Here is a 23055-nt window from a genome sequence, read left to right on the forward strand (position 1 = left end):
TACACAGGGATATTCATAACCACTGTACACTCAATTGTGTACAAATGGCTATTCACGACCACTGTACACTCAATTTAGGTATCAAATTTTGACCTTAAACCATTACCAGAAAAATGTAATGCTGAACTTGAAGGCAAACAAAAATAGAAGACTGCAAGTAAACCAAAGTATAATTAAAGAATAAGCCTCCATGCTGAAAAAATGAGGTTTTTACGACATTCAAACTGCGTACAGCACCTCATTTCCAGCAATCTATAAAATGGAAGCTTTCCAAGTTCCTTCGAGGCTTTTCCATTTAATCTGAAACCTCAAGATGTCTTCAGCCAAACCTTGTTTTTTTGTAATAAAAAATCTGATGCACAATATGGTCACTTTTTAGCTAGTGTTGCCAATTACGATCAAGAGCCTTGTTGTTTTTATACAGATCTTGCATCAGTTATTGAAAGGTACACAGGTCTACCTCTTTGTAACTTACTGTAATAAATACTGTGCTAAGTTGCGGCTATGCTGTTTAGTTTTTAGTAAACTCCGTGGCACCTTTTTGTACATGTTAGTTGCAGTTCTTTACATACCTATAATTAGATATCCAGCAACTACCAGATTATACTAAGTAGGAAATAATTCCTGTTGAAAATAATAGTAAGAAGAATAATAAAATAATCAATTAGCTACAGTAAATATACCATAGCACCGATTCCACAAAGTGTTTCAGCTAGAAGTTCACATTACTATTAGACACAAGTAATTAAAAATAAGTTAACAAAACCTTGCGACTTTTGATAACTGCCGTTTAGTGTTAACATAAAAATGCATAAAAGACTGGGAAAGAAAATATTCAAAATAAATTCATATAGTATTGATATCATAAGGCAGTGAAATTCTTGCAACCAAAATATAAGTTAAAATATTCTAATAAATAAAAAAATCCCAATGGAAAAATTCTACAACAAACCAATTAACTAGCATACACAGGAATTATTATTCCCCCTCATAGCTGTTCTATGTACATAGATTAGTTCAGTGATAATGTAACCATCTATTAATGACTAATACACCAACTAAAAGAGTGACTAATGTGAGTGAATAACATTTTGCAAAAGCTGTGATAGTAAACTAGGGTAATTAAATGCTACATGCTGAAGCTCGTGACAATTTCAGATACCTAATTGTTTCCCTTCTGGATAAGAACATTAATCCAAAATGTCAGAGTCTGTCTTTATAGTTTGCTTCTTTTCATATGGATCAGTTACTCCACAACAATCTTACCATATAGAAAATGGGGATAAATCACCCTACACACAGTTGACTGCATAAATAAGTACAGTACAACACCAACTTCATCCAGCTAACAAAATATGCCAGCTACAGGAAGCTCGTGTTTTACTAGTTACTAAACTGAATCTGACTTGCACTTAGTGAATAATGACTGAAGGAACAGAATTCTGCTGGGACAAGTGATTCAACAAAAAGGCTACGAAGTATACAACAACAGAGATGAGAAATTCAATATGACGTACTGCCTTTCATTAAGAGCTTATGTATACGACAAATAAGAAGTTAACCGAAAATCCATCCTGCAGTTTCTTTTTTCCAGTGCTTTCTTCTAGATATACAATAATGGACTAAAATGTAATTTTCTAGAACTATAAAGGAACTCGATATTTTTACAGATCGTCTTGCAAATACTTTTGAAAAACTTGAAAAATTATGTTCAATGCATAATACTGTTACCTTGTCTTCATCACAAGATGACCTGGATATGCTACATAATGAAGTTGGTTGGCTTTTATGATAATCCAATTAAACCTACGCTAATGAAGTGTAATTAATTGTTAGTTTTACGACAATTACTGGCATATCCTGCCAAAGAAATAAAAACGAACATGACAATGCAGAAATAATAAAGCACCATCAATGATTTTCAACACAGCCTGAGACTACCAAGATCCTAAAAACTTCAAAATCAAATCATGCAAAATTAGTTCACTACTATGGCAGTGAAAGCTACAAACATTAAATTTTCAAGAATTACTGTATGATGAATCCAAGTCGCTTACAAATGCATTTCTTATATTTAAAAAATTGGCTCAAATGAGCATTTCTTAAATGCTGTACCTGTATTCCAGCTAAAATCAGCTTAAAAAGAATTGAAGAGAGTTCATCAGAAGGGTTATTTTGTTACATTACAAAATTTGTGGCGTAAGTTTTATCATTTACACAAATATAAAAATGCATGCACAATCAACATTCTACAAAAAAAAAAAAAATAGAATAAAAAAAAATAAAATAAAAATAATCATACCCACAATCTACCATCATTTATGCAAACCATTAGAAACCAACTTTACCTGATATCATAACAACATTGGCTGAAATCAGGGAAGTATATTTACAATAGAAAAACGTAAGTACCAATAAATACCAAATTCTACTCAGTTATTCGATATTTGTGCTCCTAAAAATGGTTACTGTAACATACAGTACATCGTACAATTTTGTTTCATCGAATTTTATTGTACACGTTTTCATTTCTTATAAAACTGTATCCAGTAGGGCACTGGAACCATTGACTCCACAATTAATCACTCACAAACTTGTATACTGTACAGTCCAATTTTCAACACATGCCACAACACACTTTTCAGCATAACAGTATCTTGAAAATTTTCAGTAACAAAAATTGTTTATCGGAATGTCAATGGGAATGTGTTTCATGAATTCAAACATTCACTTCAATAAAATAATAAGAAACACACAAAGTTAAGGAACTTTCTACTAAACACATTATGGAGCACAACTCCTCGGATTAGGATAAATAGTACAACTTTCCAGGAAAATCCTGGAAAGTGAGGCACCGCAGGTGGGATAAAGTCTTACACTTCAAGTACCCTTTATGTAAGCTACACTTAGTAACTTTAGTTTGTAACTTCAGAAAGTCAAACCATGAGTCACTCACTGGATTTCAAGATTTTAAAACAATTTAGTCTCTAGAACAGTGTTTCAATCTTCAACCCAGGGAATTACACTTCTAATTTAAGGATACTGTAGAAGTACATGCCAACTCCTGTACTCTGAATAACTCAAAATAAAAAAACGAATTTATTGAACCAATAAAAGTTGAGAAGACATAAAAATTTGCCCACGGACAAAGGCAAAAAGCGTCAACAAAATAAAAAACAAGGTAAATTGATATATATAATATAGTTATATATTTCTGTATATAAATAAACGGATATCTTTTCCAAATGACGTTAGACAGTGTTTGAGCTGTTCCCAGGGGGAGGATGAATGCCACCACTAGATGCTGTCACTGTTGTGCTGGTAACTGAGGTATCCGTTGATGAAGCATTAGCAACGGTGATGGCACGTTCTGCAACCTTTGGTTCTGGCATCATGGATACCACAGGATTTGTGTTGGCACTGTTTCCTGCATTTGGGTTATTTTCGTCATTGGCAGTTACCTGAGAAGGCAAAGTTGCATGTTCTGAGGTATTTGCAGCCGTTACATTAACTGTGTTGGCAGTGCTGGTAGCAATGTGACGCTGGAGATGTAGGTTTGTTGGACTACTGGTTGCTAGAGGAGCTGGACTGAGAACTTGTTGTGTAGGTGTTGAGCGATTACTGGTAGCCATAACTCGAGGAGTATTCAAACCACGGAAATAAGGATGTCGAAGAGCTTCAATGGCAGAAATCCGACGACTCGGTACAAATTTCAGCATTTTCTGTGGACAAAATTTTAAATATATACTTTGCAACAAGTGTACATGGTGACCTATTTGTTAGAAAATATTAATAATAAGTTTGTTTCAAAAATGCTTCCTATGACAGACACTGGTTTGATAAAGAGCCTAAAGACAGTATCCAAGCTTTTGTTGTAAAGATATGGAAAACTTTATTCAATTAATCCTTTTAATAAATTCTCTCAATGATTCCTTTAGTTTCTTCAGTTCAAATTTGCTTCTTGCTATGGGCCTTTCAATTTACAGTCAAATATGAATTACAACTCAAGTAATAACAGAGTCTGTCATCAATCAAATAAAATCATTCATAATTCGATATCTCAAAATAAAAAATCTTAGTATCAAAGCTTGCGTGGAATTAGAATTTTATACAATACAAGCACAATGTGATTCTAAGACGTCATTGAAGGATTATAGTAGAATAGTTTTACAATACAATATTGAATTACTTCTTGAGAATATGACTAAGCTTATGTGTCAAAGCTTTACTTCACGTAATCCTGGAAGCACTTTAATGTTCCAATTTTATGTTTGCATTCTTGCTAAAACTACAGAACTGTAAAAATCTTAATATGTGAATAAATTTCTATAGTCATCAATATTTACCATTCAAAATTATAAACTGCAAATTAAAAACATTTCATATAATTCCATTTGAAAAACAGCAAAAATATAAACAATAAAATTCAATCAAATGATATAACAAAATATAAGGAATCACAGATAGCACTATTGTTCTTTGTACCCAAATATAGGATCACGATTGAATGAAGCTATTTAGAAGTGAACACACACACTTATACATATAGTGTATATATATATATATATATATATATATATATATATATATATATATATATATATATATATATATATATATATATATATATATATATATATATATATATATATATATACATATAAACATATATACACACACACACACACACACACATATATATATATACATATATATATATATATATATAGAGAGAGAGAGAGAGAGAGAGAGAGAGAGAGAGAGAGAGAGAGAGAGAGAGAGAGAGAGAGAGAGAGAGAGAGAGTCCACATAGGTCATTAATAAGACGAAAGTACTAACTCCAGTCAAATCTTTTCACCTTTTCTGTCATGGCTGAAATACATATTTTATGATCATTATGTGTCAGTTTTCGTGATTTCTACACACACACACACAAAGAAATGGTTGAATAAAGCTTTCAGCATTCTACAAAGTAATTATCAATTATCCTTTATAAAGGGACACTGGCTAAGAATGGCATGTTATTTTGAAGCCCCATTTTACTGAAAAAAAAAAAAAAATAGAAGCTCGTCTTCACCTCAAGTAAATCCGCTGCATCGTCAGTGATTTCTGGAACAATATCACTGACATGACGGCCAGGAAGGTGCCTGAAGTTACTCCGGCAGAGGGACACATCTCTCGGCCAGTCATTTTCGTGAGGGGTGCCAATGATACTGAAAAGTTAGGAAAGATACATTATACTGAAAAGAAGGTGGCTAATATCAATTATACTGATGTTTTGTACTAAACAAAGCCTAAATGTTATATGCATTTATTATTCTGCGAAAAGATGGTTAGTAAACAAAACTTATATGTCAATCACATGGATTTTTCCTAAAAAGTGGTTAAAAAAAGTCAATTATCCAGATATTTCAAGTCATAAAAATCAAGAACAATGATTTTAAAAAATGCTGAAATGCTCTACTATTTCAAGTGTTTAAGTTAAAATAAAGAACAATTATCAAAAATACTGAAAGGCTCTACAAAATAAAACATGAAAGGCTTATATTAGAATAACTCACTCGAATATCCTTTGCAATTGGTCCCCTTCAGTATTTCCTTTAAATATAGGTACCCGTCTGAATAATTCGGCAAAAATACACCCACAAGACCACAAGTCGCTGGGCGTCGCATACGTGTTGCTTAATAAGATTTCGGGTGCCCTATACCATAACGTCACAACCTTTGGGTTTGATAAAAGAAATGTTTAGTTAATTGTGTATGTCTGAGATAAAATACAAATACAGTATAAACAGAACATGGTATACATGTCCCCAGCTAAAGGCTTCTGGCGGGACTCAAATTTCAAAACCAATAGCACAATACATGTCCCCAGCTAAAGGCTTCTGGCGGGACTCAAATTTCAAAACCAATAGCACAATACATGTCCCCAGCTAAAGGCTTCTGGCGGGACTCAAATTTCAAAACCAATAGCACAATACATGTCCCCAGCTAAAGGCTTCTGGCGGGACTCAAATTTCAAAACCAATAGCACAATACATGTCCCCAGCTAAAGGCTTCTGGCGGGACTCAAATTTCAAAACCAATAGCACAATACATGTCCCCAGCTAAACGCTTCTGGCGGGACTCAAATTTCAAAACCAATAGCACAATACATGTCCCCAGCCAAAGGCTTCTGGCGGGACTCAAATTTCAAAACCAATAGCACACTCACCACATAAATCTTAAGAAAGGGTCCAGAAATATGTGAAAAACAAAATCTATACATTAGTAGACCAAGGTCTATTTCATGTTAGACAAATGTATATAATATGTCTACAATAATTAAAGTTTATGGAACACATATAGAATAATCAAGGTTTAAACAACAGGTTTAGAATAATCAAGGTCCAAGGAGCCTGTTTAGTCTAGACCTGTTCTTTAGATCTAAAGTCTAGACCTGTGCTTTAAATCTACAGATCTACAGAGTCTAGACCTGTTCTTTAAATTTACAGATCTACAGAGTCTAGACCTGTTCTTTAAATCTACAGATCTACAGAGTCTAGACCTGTTCTTTAAATCTACATATCTGTAGAGTCTAGACCTGTTCTTTAAATCTATAGATCTATTCAGTCTAGACCTGTTCTTTAAATCTACAGATCTATAGAGTCTTGACCTGTTCTTTAAATCTACAGATCTATAAACTCTAGACCTGTTCTTTAAACCTACACATCTATAGAGTCTAGACCTGTTCTTTAAATCTACAGATCTATTCAGTCTGAACCTGTTCTTTAAATCTACACATCTATAGAGTCTAGACCTGTTCTTTAAATCTACAGATCTATTCAGTCTAAACCTGTTCTTTAAATCTACAGATCTGTAGATTCTAGACCTGTTCTTTAAATCTACAGATCTGTAGATTCTAGACCTGTTCTTTAAATGTACAGATCTATGGAGTTTAGACCTTTTCTTTAAATCTACACATCTATAGAGTCTAAACTTGTCCTTTAGCTCTTATAAGTCTATATCCCTTTGTCTAGTCTTACCTGTTCTTTAAATCTACACATCTATATAGTCTAGTTTTGTCCTTTAGCTCTATAAGTCTATATACCTTTGTCTAGACTCTAGACAAAGCTCTATAGAATTGCTCGAAGACAATTTCAATATTATTATTATTATTATTATTATTATTATTACTATCCAAGCTACAACCCTAGTTGGAAAAGCAAGATGCTATAAGCCCAGGGGCTCCAAAAGGGAAAAATAGCTCAGTGAGGAAAGGAAATAAGGAAATAAATAAATGAAGAGAACAAATTAACAATAAATCAATCTAAAATAAGAAACAACGTCAAAACAGACATGTCATATAATAAACTATCAACAACATCAAAAACAAATATGTCATAAATAAACTATAAAAAGACTCATGTCCGCTTGGTCAACAAAAAAGCATTTGCTCCAACTTTGAACTTTTGAAGTTCCACTGATTCAACCACCCGATTAGGAAGATCATTCCACAACTTGGTCACAGCTGGAATAAAACTTCTAGAGTATATCTCACCTGCGTAGTAAGCCTCATATTGAAGTCATATATTCTCGCCAAGCCGAAATCAGCGATTTTAACCCTTCCAGCGCGATCGACGAGAATATTTTGAGGTTTAAGATCGCGATGAATGACGCGATTGCTGTGAAGGAAGTCGACCCCGCACAGTATTTGATGCATCAGATTCTGAAAAAAAGTTACATATTTTAGGGATAAAGTTGATCTTAATTGTTGGACAAACGATTTCACACAATATGTAAATTCACAAGGAATGCAAAGCATGACTTTACCTCTTAATCCAACCTGTCAGTCCTATTTATGAAATAAAGGAAAGACTCAGTCAACGGGAAATACTATGTACTGTTATACATGTATGGTTCAATTTATTCACTTAAAATACAATGTAAAATATATCTCCTTTTCTTCAGTATACGCATAAACTTTATGCTATATATATATATATATATATATATATATATATATATATATATATATATATATATATATATATATATACAGTATATATATATATATATATATATATATATATATATATATATATATATATATATACACATACATGTATATATATAAAGTATATATATATATATATATATATATATATATATATATATATATATATATATATATACAGTATATATATATATATATATATATATATATATATATATATATATATATATATATAAATATATATATATATATATATATATATATATATATATATATATATATATATATATATATATATATATATATATATATATAATGTTATAATGTTTCAATTCCTTCACTTAAAATACTATGTTAAATAAATCTCCTTTTCTTAAGTATAAGCATAACTTACAAGCTATATATATACAACTATATACAATATATACATACATACTTGGACCATAAAATCAGTATCCATCAACGAAATCATTAAATACACAGCAAACCACAAATGCACAAAAGAAAGAAATACCAATGCCCCAAACCCACCTTTATTCTGGCAGGTTCGAGTCCCGGAGACGGACATCGTTTCAAGTAGTGGTCCAGATCCTGATCGACATATTCGAAGACCAAAACCAGGTTCAGTCGTTGTTCACGTTCAGAGCGAGGACCGGTTTCCACACGCCCTTGGCAGATGTCCAATAATCTGTAATTAAACAATGGAAAAGAATTAAGAGAAATTAAACTATAAATGCCATTATTCTGAGCTGTTCTGCGTCATGCTACAACCTTGTGGGACCCCATACAGAAAGGAACACAGTGTAAAAAAGAAGAGGGAGAGTAAAGAATAAAAAAAAAAAAAAAGAGGAATAAAAATGAATAAACCACAATAATCTGTAATTAAACAATGGAAAAGAATTAAGAGAAATGAAGCTATAAATGGCATTATTCTGAGCTGTTCTGCGTCATGCTACAACCTTGTGGGACCCCATACAGAAAGGAAAAAAGAGCAAAAAAGAAGAGGGAGAGTAGAGAATAAAAATGAATAAATCAAGACTGATAACTTTGCTAAAGAACATATGTAACAGGTAAACTAAAAAAAAAAAAAATACTTTCATCAACAAACGCAACAACAAATGCTGTTTCAGTTCATCCTTCATAGTTTACATATACTATTTCTAGCAAAATCTGTTATGAGATTCAGCAGCCACAAGTCACTCAAAACATAAGATCGAGGAAGAAAGTAGCATCATCTGCATAATCAGCAAGATTGTTTTTAAAGCTAACCCACATCTCATTTTGTGTATCTTAAATGTTTAAAGGCTGTTCATGAATGGCAGAGGCAAGGGAAAGTTACATTGCCCTATCAAGCAGGACAATGTCCTAGAGACTGACCATATATACATATGATCAGCACCCAAGCCCTCTCACCACCCAAGCTAGAATGAAGAAGGGCCAGGCAATGGCTGCTGAGGACTCAGCAGATAGACCCATAGACTCCCCCAAACCCCCCATCCTTAGCTCACAAGGATGGTGAGGCTGCAGCAACCAAAGAAACTAATGAGTTTGAGCGGGACTCGAACCCCAGTCTGGTGTTCACCGGTCGTGGACGTAATATATAAAGTGAAGATTCAAGAACACTACCCCGAAAAACATCACATTATATTCCTGAAGTCCCTATGGTGCTCATCAACAACTATTTTGTAAATTATCATTTAAAACAATAAACATGAATACCTAATTCATTTGGACATAATCCCATTTTGAAGCACAGTTTATTAATTTTTAACCCTGGAAGCTTCGAATCTAACCTTGGAAGGAAAACATATTAATTTATTTCCAGTTAAATCTCAGAGCCTCTAGTGGGAAGTATATATATATATATATATATATATATATATATATATATATATATATATATATATATATATATATATATATATATATATATATATATGTGTGTGTGTGTGTGTGTGTGTGTGTGTGTGTGTGCGTGCGCATGTGTGTGTGTAAATACACAATACGAGAGGTCACCAAGGCCCTTAAAAAAAAAAATCTCCATGTGCCCCCACACATTTTTCTGAGAGATTGCATTTTCTCTGAACAACAAACAAAATAAAAATAAAATTTATTATGTTCTTAAACTATTTTTTTTTTTCATGCGTTCGACCAGATGTAACAGTCGTAAAATTAGGAAGTTGCCATCAAAATTAAGTATAACGTCAAAAGATTTAATTCACTTGTAAGTAGATAAAAAGTTTTGAAAATTGTTATTAGGATTATTCAAAAGAAATAACTCATTTTAATTACAAACTTAATATAAATAACAAATTCCTTTAAGAGGCACTTTCTCAGCCTGCAACTAAACACACCCAATTTTTGTAAGTTATGGAGAATACCTGAAAAAAATGACCTCAAAGCAAAAGGACTAACAAGTTAAGAAATCTCGTGTTAACATAAATCACGAAAAACAAAATCCCCAAAGAAAAAACAAAAACTGAAAAAAGTTCTTTCACTCCTTCTACAGCCCCTGTATTGGTCGAAGGTCCTCCTCCTTCTCCTGCAGGCACCTCGGCCTCATCTCGTCTCCACAGTTATGGATGATCAGTGGGAGCACTGAGGAGCACAGAGCCCGGCCGTGGACAACTACCTCTACAGAGGGAAGGCAGAGGGACCATAATCGCGAAGGACGTGATTTGGTCACGGCCGCGGTGCGATGCTCCCCAGAGGATATCATGCTTAAGAGAGGACAAAAGCTATCTGGAGACACTATTATTATTCCATTCAGGGGTTTTAAGAGGGCCACGATGGATGGGCCAGAGGAGGGTCGCACTGACTGTGTCCTGACTGACTGGCTGATGGGTTGCTCCTCCAATGGTGGCTCTAAAAGGGGGTTACAAAGCGGATAAATATAAAGGGATATAACTGTGATAAATTGTGATGGCTAAGGAGAGATATATTACGTATGAATAAAAGTACGTCACTTGCAATTAAAGGAAAATAACTATATATTACGCATCAGGCATCAACAGCTACAGGACTAAGATGGGGAACCCAACTAAATTAAACTGATATAATCTATGTTAAAAAAATACAATATTACTAAACCAAACTTGTGGATATTGAAGATGTGTGACTAATCATTGAAGGTCAAATAAGGGTAATGGCTAAAACAAAAAGTCACACAAAATTATCCTTCTTGATTTTCCAAATTTATCTCAAATCAACGTGTGACAGAAAAAGGATAAAATATAGTTTTTGTTTGTTTTCTTTATTCCATTACACAAAACGTGAAAGTGTTTACGGATCCAACCATAAATGAAATTGCAACAATAACAAAGAAATTCAAATAGAGCAACATCATCGTCGGGACATTTTGATAAAAGTTCCACGCTAAATGAAAAGCTTTGACACGTCACTTGTTAACAAATATAAAATAAATGAAGGAAATTGCCATAACAATCCTGGTAATTTCCAAAATCCTTTTTCCAAATTGCTAGACGACACAATAATGAGAGCAAAGATCTATATCTTAATCGAGCAAAAATCTGCTGGAGGAGTTACAACACCTTCAGTGGTATGGAGAGAGAGAGAGAGAGAGAGAGAGAGAGAGAGAGAGAGGAGAGAGAGAGATCCACTGTGATTCGATTCAAAGATCTTATCAGAATACATCGTCTTTTAACTGCAAGTGGTGACTTTAATTTTAACAATAAATTTGCGAAAATCTAATTCCGAATCTTTCAAGCTTTCGAAGCCCAACTAAACGCAAAGTCAAACCAAACGGCCAAATACACAACGCACAAACTTAAAAATATATTTTAAAAACTGAACCTCCAAATATACAGTTGGACACACGAATTTCTGGTACATCTTTCTCTGAGAAAGTGCACCTTGTCACACTATTACTGAGGGAAGAGTTCCCGTGTGTAGCCCCACTGACCACTAATGGCATCTCTCTTTACAGGATCTGTTTGCTTAGTCGTCTTACAGTAAGGGTGTGAGAGGGTGCGCTCCCTCAAAGCGTGGCGTGCCGGGAATCTGCTATGTTTACGTGAAACAGCTGGGGTTCGAGTTCCGCTCCGAATCATTAGTTCCTTTGGTTGCTTCAATTTCATCATCCTTGTGAGCTAAAGATGCCAATGAAAGAAATACGTCTATGGAGTACGGTGCCTATACGCAAAGAAAGAAAGTCGTTCGTATATGTATCCAATAAATAAAAAAAAGAATGACGATAATAACATTAAGGGGGACCGACAGAATGAGAGGCAGGTTGTATGGGGGCGAAGGGGCGGCATGTTCAGCCATCTATTATTTTTTTTGTCTCCCCATCCTTACAATAGGGACTAATCTAAGCATAATCGGACAGAGAAGGCCAATCGTAGCCCATAGAGTACTTGCAGTCAACAGTAACCATACAGATGTTAAACAGAAGGGGGGTGGGGGGGGGGGGAGGATGCCATACATAGAGGGAGCTAATGATCAGTCAACACGTGTATACGAGAGTCACGATCAGAGAGAGAGAGAGAGAGAGAGAGAGAGAGAGAGAGAGAGAGAGAGAGAGAGAGAGAGAGAGAGAGAGGAGTAATTAGTGCGGCCTAATTTAGCAATGATTGCACAGCTCATTTTACACTCGTATTTTCCATAGAAATTTTTCACTAAAACTTTTAGCTAGGCGGGTAGTACGAAGTAAAAAACGAACCAGTGTAGGTCTACTCGATAGACAATCGATTTAAATGACAAAAGAGTTTCAAATGCTTCAATGACACTCGGTGTATTCAGAAATTCCCGACAAAAACAATATAAATTCCGTTTTGGTCAATATTACACTTATTTTTTCATTACATTCCATCTTAGACAAAAGGGCTGTTCTTAAACGGGGGAGAGAGTGAGAGAGAGAGAGAGAGAGAGAGAGAGAGAGAGAGAGAGAGAGAGAGAGAGAGAGAGAGAGAGAGAGAGGGGGTGTCAATAAGGCACTGTTAGTATTGGCCATCTAAGGTCAAGGGAGTCCTTAAGAAGTGTCGTGGGAACCAATGACTGGAGGAACTCGAAACGAAACTCTTCACTTCATATATCTTACTTCTGAAGAGAAGATTTGTTGTGACCAGAGCTATGGAAGGACTGAGATCAAAACTGCATAAAAGTCAAGCACGGTGTAAGAGCAAAAACCATATGTCTATTTCAATTTGGGTACATCCAAAGTGATTTTCCTTACCAAGTGAGACGGAGTCCTAGCATGACCTTCGACCCCCCGAAACCCAGTCTGATCAAGAGCCATAGATATCTAAAAATATTTCTTTATCATTCATGCATTATCTATCAAAACAATAACGACTATTTTACTTGGTAATATAGGATTCTATAAAAGGATTTTGGTAATAGTTGACTTCATTTAACTTCTATTTAAATATTCCCATTAACTTATAAGAGCTACATTCCTGTAATACCATGATTGTATTAAACACCCATGTTATTTAAAGCGACATTCCAAACAGATTCACCAACCAGTTTGCTTATAATTGTACTTGCATTGTATGGTAAGAATTCATATCGCAAAGCAAATGTACACTTTCCATTTTAAACGGACACGTTAGCCCACAGTTGTTTTGAAGTTGCATGGCAACGGTGACCTACGAGAAGAAAATAATAGCAAGTTTTCCTGACGAACTAATTTAGATACAGGTCGATTGCAACTTGATTTAATCACGCAAATTTTATCAATTCATTCTATGAAATGTACATGATATGTATATCTGTAAGGTCTATATTAATTAGTTAATTAACTATTGTGTACACAGTTCATTACACACACCAAAATTAAACTACAATCTGTACATACAACATAAAAAGTATATAATAAACGAAAATATATTTACGGGAAGGTAATTTTGACCTCATTTTTTTTTTTTTTAAGAAAAACTAAATCTAAACGGTCCGAACTCCAATACCAAACAATCTGAGCAAGTACTGTATTTCAAATTGCGTCAAGAGGGTAATGTGCAACGGCAAACGTTATCCTATCATGGAAAAACTTTATAAAAAGAATAAAAATACGCAGCGAACATATAAAGAGTTTGTATCCTAATCATCCAATAGAGCCAAGTTTGAAGTACTCGAAAGTAACATGATGAAAGACTATATGACAAAGAAAAATATTATTACCAATACTCTAAGAAGGGGGGCCATCACTTGAGAGAGAGAGAGAGAGAGAGAGAGAGAGACGTACACACTTCAGATCTAATGGAGGGTCAATGGGATTTTATCGAAAAGAATATACTGTATATATCGCAGATTACAAGGAGTCTCTCCTTGCAACTTCTAGTAGCAACTATGGCGATGTTTACCTTGTTTGGGATTGATGGCAATGCATCCTGGTAGTCTCTCTCTCTCTCTCTCTCTCTCTCTCTCTCTCTCTCTCTCTTCTCTCTCTCTCTCTCTCTCTCTCTCTCTCCTCTCTCTCTCTCTCTCTCCTCTCTCTCTCTCTCTCTCTCTCTCTCTCTCTCCTATATATATATATATATTAGTCATATATACACTGTATATATATATATTTATATATATGTACATATATGTATATATGTATATATATATATACACTATATATATATATATATACATATATATATATATATATATATATATATATAATATATATATATATATATATATATACTGTATGTATATATATAGATATATATACATATATATATATATATATATATATATATATATATATATATATATATATTATATATAAGCTAATAACAAATCAAAGAACAATGGAAAGAATAATGATGGAAATAACATTAAAAGACAGAAGAAGGCAACATTGACGTGAGAGCAAACTAAAGTAGAGGATATTCTAACAACATGTAAGAAAATTAAATGGACATGGGCGGGACAAATAATGAGAATGAAAGATAATAGATGGACATTAAGAATAACAAAATTGGTCCATGGAGATAGCAGGAGAAGGAAGGAAAAACGATGGATTAAAGAATTAAGAAAGTTTGCGGGTATGAACTGGCATAGAAAGACCACAAAAAGACACAAGTGAAAGGACATATCTGAGACCTTCGTTCTGCAGCGGACTAGTAAAGGGTGATGATATATATATATATATATATATATATATATATATATATATATATATATATATATAATATATATATATATATATATATATATACACACATATATAATATATATTATATATATATACATATATATATATATATACATAGTATAGTATATATATATACTATATATATATATATATATATATATATATAAATCATCATTTAAATAAATAACTAGTGCATCTTCTAATCTTCATAAATAGGTCAAGCTTTATTAGTTTCACATAAATTTCCTATCTTTGGTTCTGGAATGACGAAAAAAAATCAAGTTGATTTCGAAATAGTACATGAAACTCTTGCAATCCACATGTTCGAAACAGAGAGAAAATTAAATTTGAGGGACGACTAATTAAAGCATGGCCTTAAGCAGAATTAGCACTACAGAAAGTATCCCACGAAAACTATTAATAAAAATATTCTTAACAACTTTCGAGTATTCTGATTTCATCACACCAATTGTTAATAGTTTATATATGACATGTCTGTTTTGACGTTGTTACTTATTTTAGAATGATTTATTGTTAATTTGTTCTCTTCATTTATTTATTTCCATATTTCCTTTCCTCACTGGGCTATTTTTTCCCTGTTGGAGCCCCTGGGCTTGTAGCATCTTGCTTTTCCAACTAGGGTTGTAGCTTGGATAGTAATAATAATAATAATAATAATAATAATAATAAAAATAATAAGACAACTCAAAACTGATTCGATAACAAAAATAATACCACGAGAAGTAAAGAGTTGAGGCCTTAACAGGAGTGAGGGGAAAAGGTTAGGAGAGAACATTGGGGGGAGGGGAGGGGAGGGTGATGATTAGGCGAGCATCCAGAGGGGGGGATGGGGATGAAGTGAAGGAACACCCAAAGGTCAGCCTTAAGTGGGTGACGCATCGTTCCACTATGCCTTTTCTTTGAGCGATAGAACGCAACTTATTCCCTCTCTCCCCTCTCTCTCACTCTCTCTCTCTCTCACTCTCTCTCTCTCTCTCTCTCTCTCTCTCTTCTCCTCTCTCTCTCTCTCTCTTCTCACACACATATTCCCCTCACAAGGCATATATTAACCCCACCACCCTCCTCCTCCTCCTCCTCCTCCCCTCGTCGAGAGTTAGGCTATGCTACTACTTCCTGCCTGCGGTGGGTGTGGCAGGATGGGGCAATAGGGTGGGACGGTGACATAAATAGAAAAAGTCTTGTTCCCTCACCCGTTATATATGCATAAGTAGAGAGAGAGAGAGAGAGAGAGAGAGAGAGAGAGAGAGAGAGAGAGAGAGAGAGAATCCATTCAAATAGGATTATTCTATACATTTTAACCATGCCATTTGAACAAAAGTAATGCAGTGAAACACCAATAGTAAAGAGTAATTAAAAAAATTTAGAGGAAAATTAATTAACTTATTCTTTTCTTTTTCTAGTATATACAAACCAATGCCATTCATACTCTATACTAACTTTCAAACTATGACAAAATTAGTAAAAAAAAAAAAAAAGTACGAATATAAATCTCATCCATACTTTTTGTACTTGAATACAGTTGAAATATTAATAATGAAATATGAGAGATAAGACATTTGGGGAGAGCCATCCATATGACTGGTACAAGTAAGAAGGCTTTGGTTGTTCATCCCACATGACCGATGAAAGACAATGGACTTCTTTTATGAAAGACAAAGTACTTTGGCTGTTTTAACTAAACATATGACAACTAAGTGATCAAAGATTTGGACTGATTAACCAACCAAGTGACTGCCAAATGATAACGCTGCTAAAACCACCACATTTGAGTTAAAACCGAGACTTTTGACTGCTTAACCAACTAACTGGCTGCTGAAACCGAGACTTTGGCTACTAAACTAAACACATGATTGTTACGAGCACAATCGAGGCCTTGGCTGCTTAACCAATCTAATGACTGCTAAAACCAAGACTTTGGCTGCTTAACCAATCTAATGACTGCTAAAACCAAGACTTTGGCTGCTTAACCAATCTAATGACTGCTAAAACCAAGACTTTGGCTGCTTAACCAGTCCAATGATTGCTAACACCTAGACTTTGGTTGCTTAACCAATCAAATGACTGCTGAAACCAAGACTTTGGCTGCTTAACCAATTTAATGACTGCCGAAACTAAGACTTTGGCTGCTTAACCAATTTAATGACTGCCGAAACTAAGACTTTGGCTGCTTACCCTATTTAATGACTGCTGAATCTAAGACTTTGGCTGCTTAACCAATTTAATGACTGCCGAAACTAAGACTTTGGCTGCTTAACCAATTTAATGACTGCCGAAACTAAGACTTTGGCTGCTTAACCTATTTAATGACTGCTGAAACTAAGACTTTGGCTGCTTAACCAATTTAATGACTGCCGAAACTAAGACTTTGGCTGCTTAACCAATTTAATGACTGCTGAAACCAGACTTTGGCTGCTTAACCTATTTAATGACTGCTGAAACTAAGACTTTGGCTGCTTAACCAATTTAATGACTGCTGAAACCAGACTTTGGCTGCTTAACCTATTTAATGACTGCTGAAACTAAGACTTTGGCTGCTTAACCTATTTAATGACTGCCGAAACTAAGACTTTGGCTGCTTAACCTATTTAATGACTGCTGAAACTAAGACTTTGGCTGCTTAACCAATTTAATGACTGCTGAAACTAAGACTTTGGCTGCTTAACCAATTTAATGACTGCCGAAACTAAGACTTTGGCTGCTTAACCAATCCAATGATTGCTAACACCAAGACTTTGGCTGCTTAACCAATCCAATGACTGCTAACACCAAGACTTTGGCTGCTTAACCAATCCAATGACTGCTAACACCTAGATTTTGGCTGCTTAACCAATCTAATGACTGCTGAAACCAAGATTTAGGCTTCTTAACCAATTTAATGACTGCTGAAACCAAGACTTTGGCTGCTTAACCAATCCAATGAATGGTAACACCAAGACTTTGGTTGCTTAACCAATTTAATGACTGCTGAAACCAAGACTTTGGCTGCTTAAGCAACCCCATGATTGCTAAAATCAAGTTTTTGGCTGATTACCCAACCAAATGACTGCTAAAAACGAGATGTTGTCGTTTCAACTAACCACATGACTGCTACAAACGAGACGTTGACTGCTTAACAAACACATGCCAGGTAGAAGCCAAAAGACTTCGGTTATCTAACCAAGGGCAAAACTACTAATGGCAAGAATGACAAACTAATGACAGGTCACTCACGCACGCATGTGCAGCATCGTGTTGTCAGGGCAAATGGACAGGAAGAAAAGGGGATGCTGGCTCTCCTCACCTGAACATGAACGCACGCCTGACCTTATGAATGAGCGCTGGGATCAGCTGACACCGTTCCTGTCCTGTTACTCTCGATCCCATTCACGGAAGTAGCCGTAGATGAGTAGGAGTCTTCTCACTCGTTTCTTTAAAGACTCCCAGAGTCCCAGGAGATATCCGCGGGTCAAGAGGGCTTCGTGTGACTTAAAATATTCAGTTGAACGATATCGTGTCTCACCGAAAACGGAAATTCTACATTATTGACATTTCATACGTTTATTTTACAAATGTAATTATTATTATTATTATTATTATTATTACTGTCCAAGCTACAACCCTAGTTGGAAAAGCAAAGTGGTATAAGCCCAGGGGCTCCAACAGGGAAAAATAGCCCAATGAGGAAAGGAAATAAGGAAATAAATAAATGAAGAGAATAAATTAACAATAAATCAATCTAAAAAAAAGTAACAATATCAAAACAGATATGTCATATATAAACTATTAACAACGTCAAAAACAAAAATGTCATATATAAACTATAAAAAGACTCATGTCCGCCTGGTCAACAAAAAAGCATTGATGTCATTCGATTATTCTTGCAAGGGAAATTCATTAAAATCTAATTAATTCTACACCCTTAAATCCTGTACTTGCTACTATGCAAGATGTATGTTTTCTCAGAAAACGCTGTTTTCACATACCGGTTATACACACATGTGGGTATATGGTGAATTTGTATCCGCATAAGAGAAATAAGCAAAGACATCACTATGACCTTAGCGCCGAGAAATAGAGGAAATAAATGTAATAGATTTCATGAAACTTTTAGACCAACAATTAAAAACTTTTATTATTAATACCAACTTAACAAATACCATGATAATTTATATAAATTTCTTATATGGAGACTTCAAGTTTTAATCTTACGCAAAACAACAATAAAAACATAAACAATATAAATAGCAATGATAATAATAATAATAATAATAATAATAATAATAATAATAATAAAGACGAGGATAATGTAAGTTAACATCAATAACAACAACTTGATTGGTAACGTCTCTGCCTGGTGTTTCCCAGTTGGGGGTTCGAGTCCCGCTCAGACTCGTTAGTGCCATTAGTGTCTGCAACCTTACCATCCTTGTGAGCTAAGGTTGGGGGGTTTGGGGGAGCCTATAGGTCTATCTGCTGAGTCATCAGCAGCCACTGCCTGGCTCTCCCTGGTCCCAGGTTGGGTGGAGAGGAGGCTTGGGCGCTGATCATATAATATATGGTCAGTCTCTAGGGCATTGTCCTGCTTGATAGGGGAATGTCACTGTCCCTTGCCTCTGTCATTCATGAGCGACCTTTAAACCTTTAAACAAACTGTTCGAATGCATAAAAGATCTATGCTAAGACTGGCCCTCTCAGACGAACGCGTCAACACAAACAATGAACACAAGTTTGCAATCAAGATACAAGAGAAGTATATTCTGATATTATCATTGGTTGATACTATTATGTATTTCTGAATATACAGCGGTGCTTCTCACACAAAGAAATTAACCTCATATTCTGTGTTTGACAAAGCTTTAAGTAACATTGTCACTTGAATTCGTTTTTTATTGACCACTTATAAATTGAAATATGGATATGCTACTGTTCCTTGAGGAAACCTTGAAGGAACATATATATACTTTTTATTGGAGTTCAATTTAGTAACATTGTCACTTGAATTCGTTTTTTATTGACCACTAATAAATCGAAATATGGATATTCTACTGTTCCTTGAAGAAACCTTGAAAGAACATATACACTTTTCTTATTGGAGTTCAAAAATGGGGTCTCTCTCTCTCTCTCTCTCTCTCTCTCTCTCTCTCTCTCTCTCTCTCTCTCTCTCTCTCTCGCTGTAATTTTTCTTTTTATGTTGATTTCTGATGTACTGTATGTAATTGCCAATATGTAACTTTGTTTGACGTCTTTGGGCGTAATAAATTTATTAAATAATAATCTCTCTCTCTCTCTCTCTCTCTCTCTCTCTCTCTCTCTCTCTCTCTCTCTCTCTCTCTCTCTCTCTCTCGCTGTAATTTTTCTTTTTATGTTGATTTCTGATGTTATGTATGTAATTGCCAATATGTAACTTTGTTTGACGTCTTTGGGCGTAATGAATTTATTAAATAATAATCTCTCTCTCTCTCTCTCTCTCTCTCTCTCTCTCTCTCTCTCTCTCTCTCTCTCTCTCTCTCTCTCTCTCTTGCTGTAATTTTTCTTTTTATGTTGATTTCTGATGTACTGTATGTAATTGCCAATATGTAACTTTGTTTGACGTCTTTGGGCGTAATAAATTTATTAAATAATAATCTCTCTCTCTCTCTCTCTCTCTCTCTCTCTCTCTCTCTCTCTCTCTCTCTCTCTCTCTCTCCCCAAATGCATGCAAATACAAACAGCACACCACTGTACACACTGCAGTCAGCATCACAAACAATCAACTCCTTGTGATGTTTTTCCCATTTCATCTTAACTGATGAAAGGGGCCACGAAAACATCCTTGTCTAGGCAGAAAGAACGTACACTACACAAACAAAAGTGGCTACTTGTAAGTTGTAACCTAAAAGTGCAAACTATAGTTTTAGTGTAAAAACCGCAGACATATTAAGGACGCCCTCTACTCAAGGAGCTATGACTCAACAAATCAAGGTCAGGAGCGAACAAGTCAACACTAAAAAACGAGGCATTGCAGTAAAGCACAAAAAAAAAAGTGCCTTGCTACAGCTCCGAATAATATATGGAACAAATTGGAAATTGGCCAATAATTCTCAAAGTGGAGCAACGGGGAAAACTCGATATAATAAAAAAAGGGAAGTTTCTGCTGCATAATCAAGTGAATGACGTTCATATAATTACCGTGTCTCCTTCGGCGAATGTCAGAGGAGACAAGGCATCACCACCACTAGCTCAGTCCGGCCTTGACGTCCACTCAGGGTGACGTCACTCGGCATTGGCCCTCGCTGGGCTCCCACAGACTGATGTCAACAAACAGTGCTTCTTCTTTGGATGTATGTACGTCTCAAGAAGAGCAGAAAAGGAAGAAGAAGGGTGCACCGTGCCTCCTATCAGAGGATGAGCTATTCCCAAGCAATATCCTCTCCGGCTATGCTAAGAAACGTACGTGGTTACAGTATAACCAGCACTAGGACAATATTTTTTTTTTTTTTTTTTTTTTGAGTGTGAGTGTATAACCATTTGTTGCTTTTCGTTAACGTTATTGCAGTATAGTCTTTATCATTAAGAGATAACTGGGATACAACCAAAGGATTATTTACTAAGAATCTTTTTCAACAAATAGATTTTCGTTATTGTGAGCGGAAATTCCAATGGAAAAGCATAAAGAACAATACATGTCTTACTTTTGAAAAGAAAAACAAAAGACGAATGGAACTCGCCTCTTTCTCAGAAAGTTGCCCTTTTAGGCTATTGATAACTATGAGAACTCTTGGAAACTGAACAATTAATAAACTAAGCTATAGCTTTCAACTTTTGCGAGGCCTCGCAAAAATGACTAAATGTAACCATATAGATCTCGTCTCTCATTAAAGATTTTGCAAACTGTGAAAGGTCGATTATGACAGGTCTTGTATTTGGCCATCAATGCGAAAGGTCAGGAGTATGAGAAGGACCTCTTTTGAAGCCAAACGAGCAATGATATTTAGACTAATTTTGAATCCATGAGCACCAACGTTTACTGAAGCATGGGTCTTACAGATTAAAAATAGTTCCTCATATAATTACAATGTCTGATTCCATTAAAAAAATTATTTTTAATTTCTTACAGATTAAAGATTGTAAATAGTTCCTCATATAATTACCATGTCTGATTTCATAAAAACAAAAATATTTTTAATTTCTTACAGATTAAAGATTGTAAATAGTTCCTCATATAATTAACACGTCTGATTCCATTAAAAAAAAATTCATTTTTAATTTCTTACAGATTAAAGATTATAAATAGTTCCTCATATAATTACCATGTCTGATTCCATTAAAAAAAATCATTTTTAATTTCTTACAGATTAAAGATTGTAAATAGTTCCTCATATAATTACCATGTCTGATACCATTAAAAAAATCATTTTTAATTTCTTACAGATTAAAGATTGTAAATAATTCCTCATATAATTACCATGTCTGATACCATTAAAAAAATCATTTTTAATTTCTTACAGATTAAAGATTGTAAATAGTTCTTTATATAATTAACACGTCTGATTCCATAAAAAAAGTTTATTTTTAATTTCTTACAGATTTCTAATGAGCAGTCAAATAAAAGGTTTAGAAGCGACCATGATAATACGGCAGAATTTCATATAAAACTATCTACAAATTGTAAAAGGTTGATAATACAAAATTCAAGTCCGACACCAAAATTCACATTATAATATCTTGTAAAATTAATTATAAATCCCAATGATTTGACTGAGAGAAAATGAGAGCAACGCTTAAAGAAGTACGAGACAGGAACATTATTTGCAGCAGACCTCGTCCAGTACAAATGACAGCTCTCCTACTAAAAATAGAAGAAGAAAAAGAAGAAATTCCAGGTGAAGGATCTCGAACGCTACTGAGAAAATGTAATGCATTTTAAGGACAAATATTCATCTCGAAATTTCTAGTCTTTTAGCCCCACGTAGAA

The 23055-nt window shown here is 34.5% G+C and overlaps 1 protein-coding gene across 1 annotated transcript in view; it reads right to left on the bottom strand.

Annotated features, from left to right (window-relative positions):
* Positions 1 to 589: 589 nt before the first annotated feature.
* The window catches only part of LOC137616700 (cyclin-dependent kinase 4-like), a 344007-nt gene continuing 321541 nt past the window's right edge, over positions 590 to 23055 (bottom strand). The window contains exons 5-9 of the mRNA XM_068346695.1: positions 8528 to 8684; positions 7541 to 7708; positions 5562 to 5722; positions 5078 to 5213; positions 590 to 3722 (exon numbers count right to left, since the gene is read on the bottom strand). Coding sequence (XP_068202796.1) covers positions 3252 to 3722; positions 5078 to 5213; positions 5562 to 5722; positions 7541 to 7708; positions 8528 to 8684 — 1093 coding nt within the window. The 3' untranslated portion in view covers positions 590 to 3251. The remainder of the gene's footprint in view (positions 3723 to 5077; positions 5214 to 5561; positions 5723 to 7540; positions 7709 to 8527; positions 8685 to 23055) is intronic.

The sequence above is a fragment of the Palaemon carinicauda genome, chromosome 22 (genome assembly GCF_036898095.1).
Source record: "Palaemon carinicauda isolate YSFRI2023 chromosome 22, ASM3689809v2, whole genome shotgun sequence".
NCBI classification, from domain to species: Eukaryota; Metazoa; Arthropoda; class Malacostraca; order Decapoda; family Palaemonidae; genus Palaemon; species Palaemon carinicauda.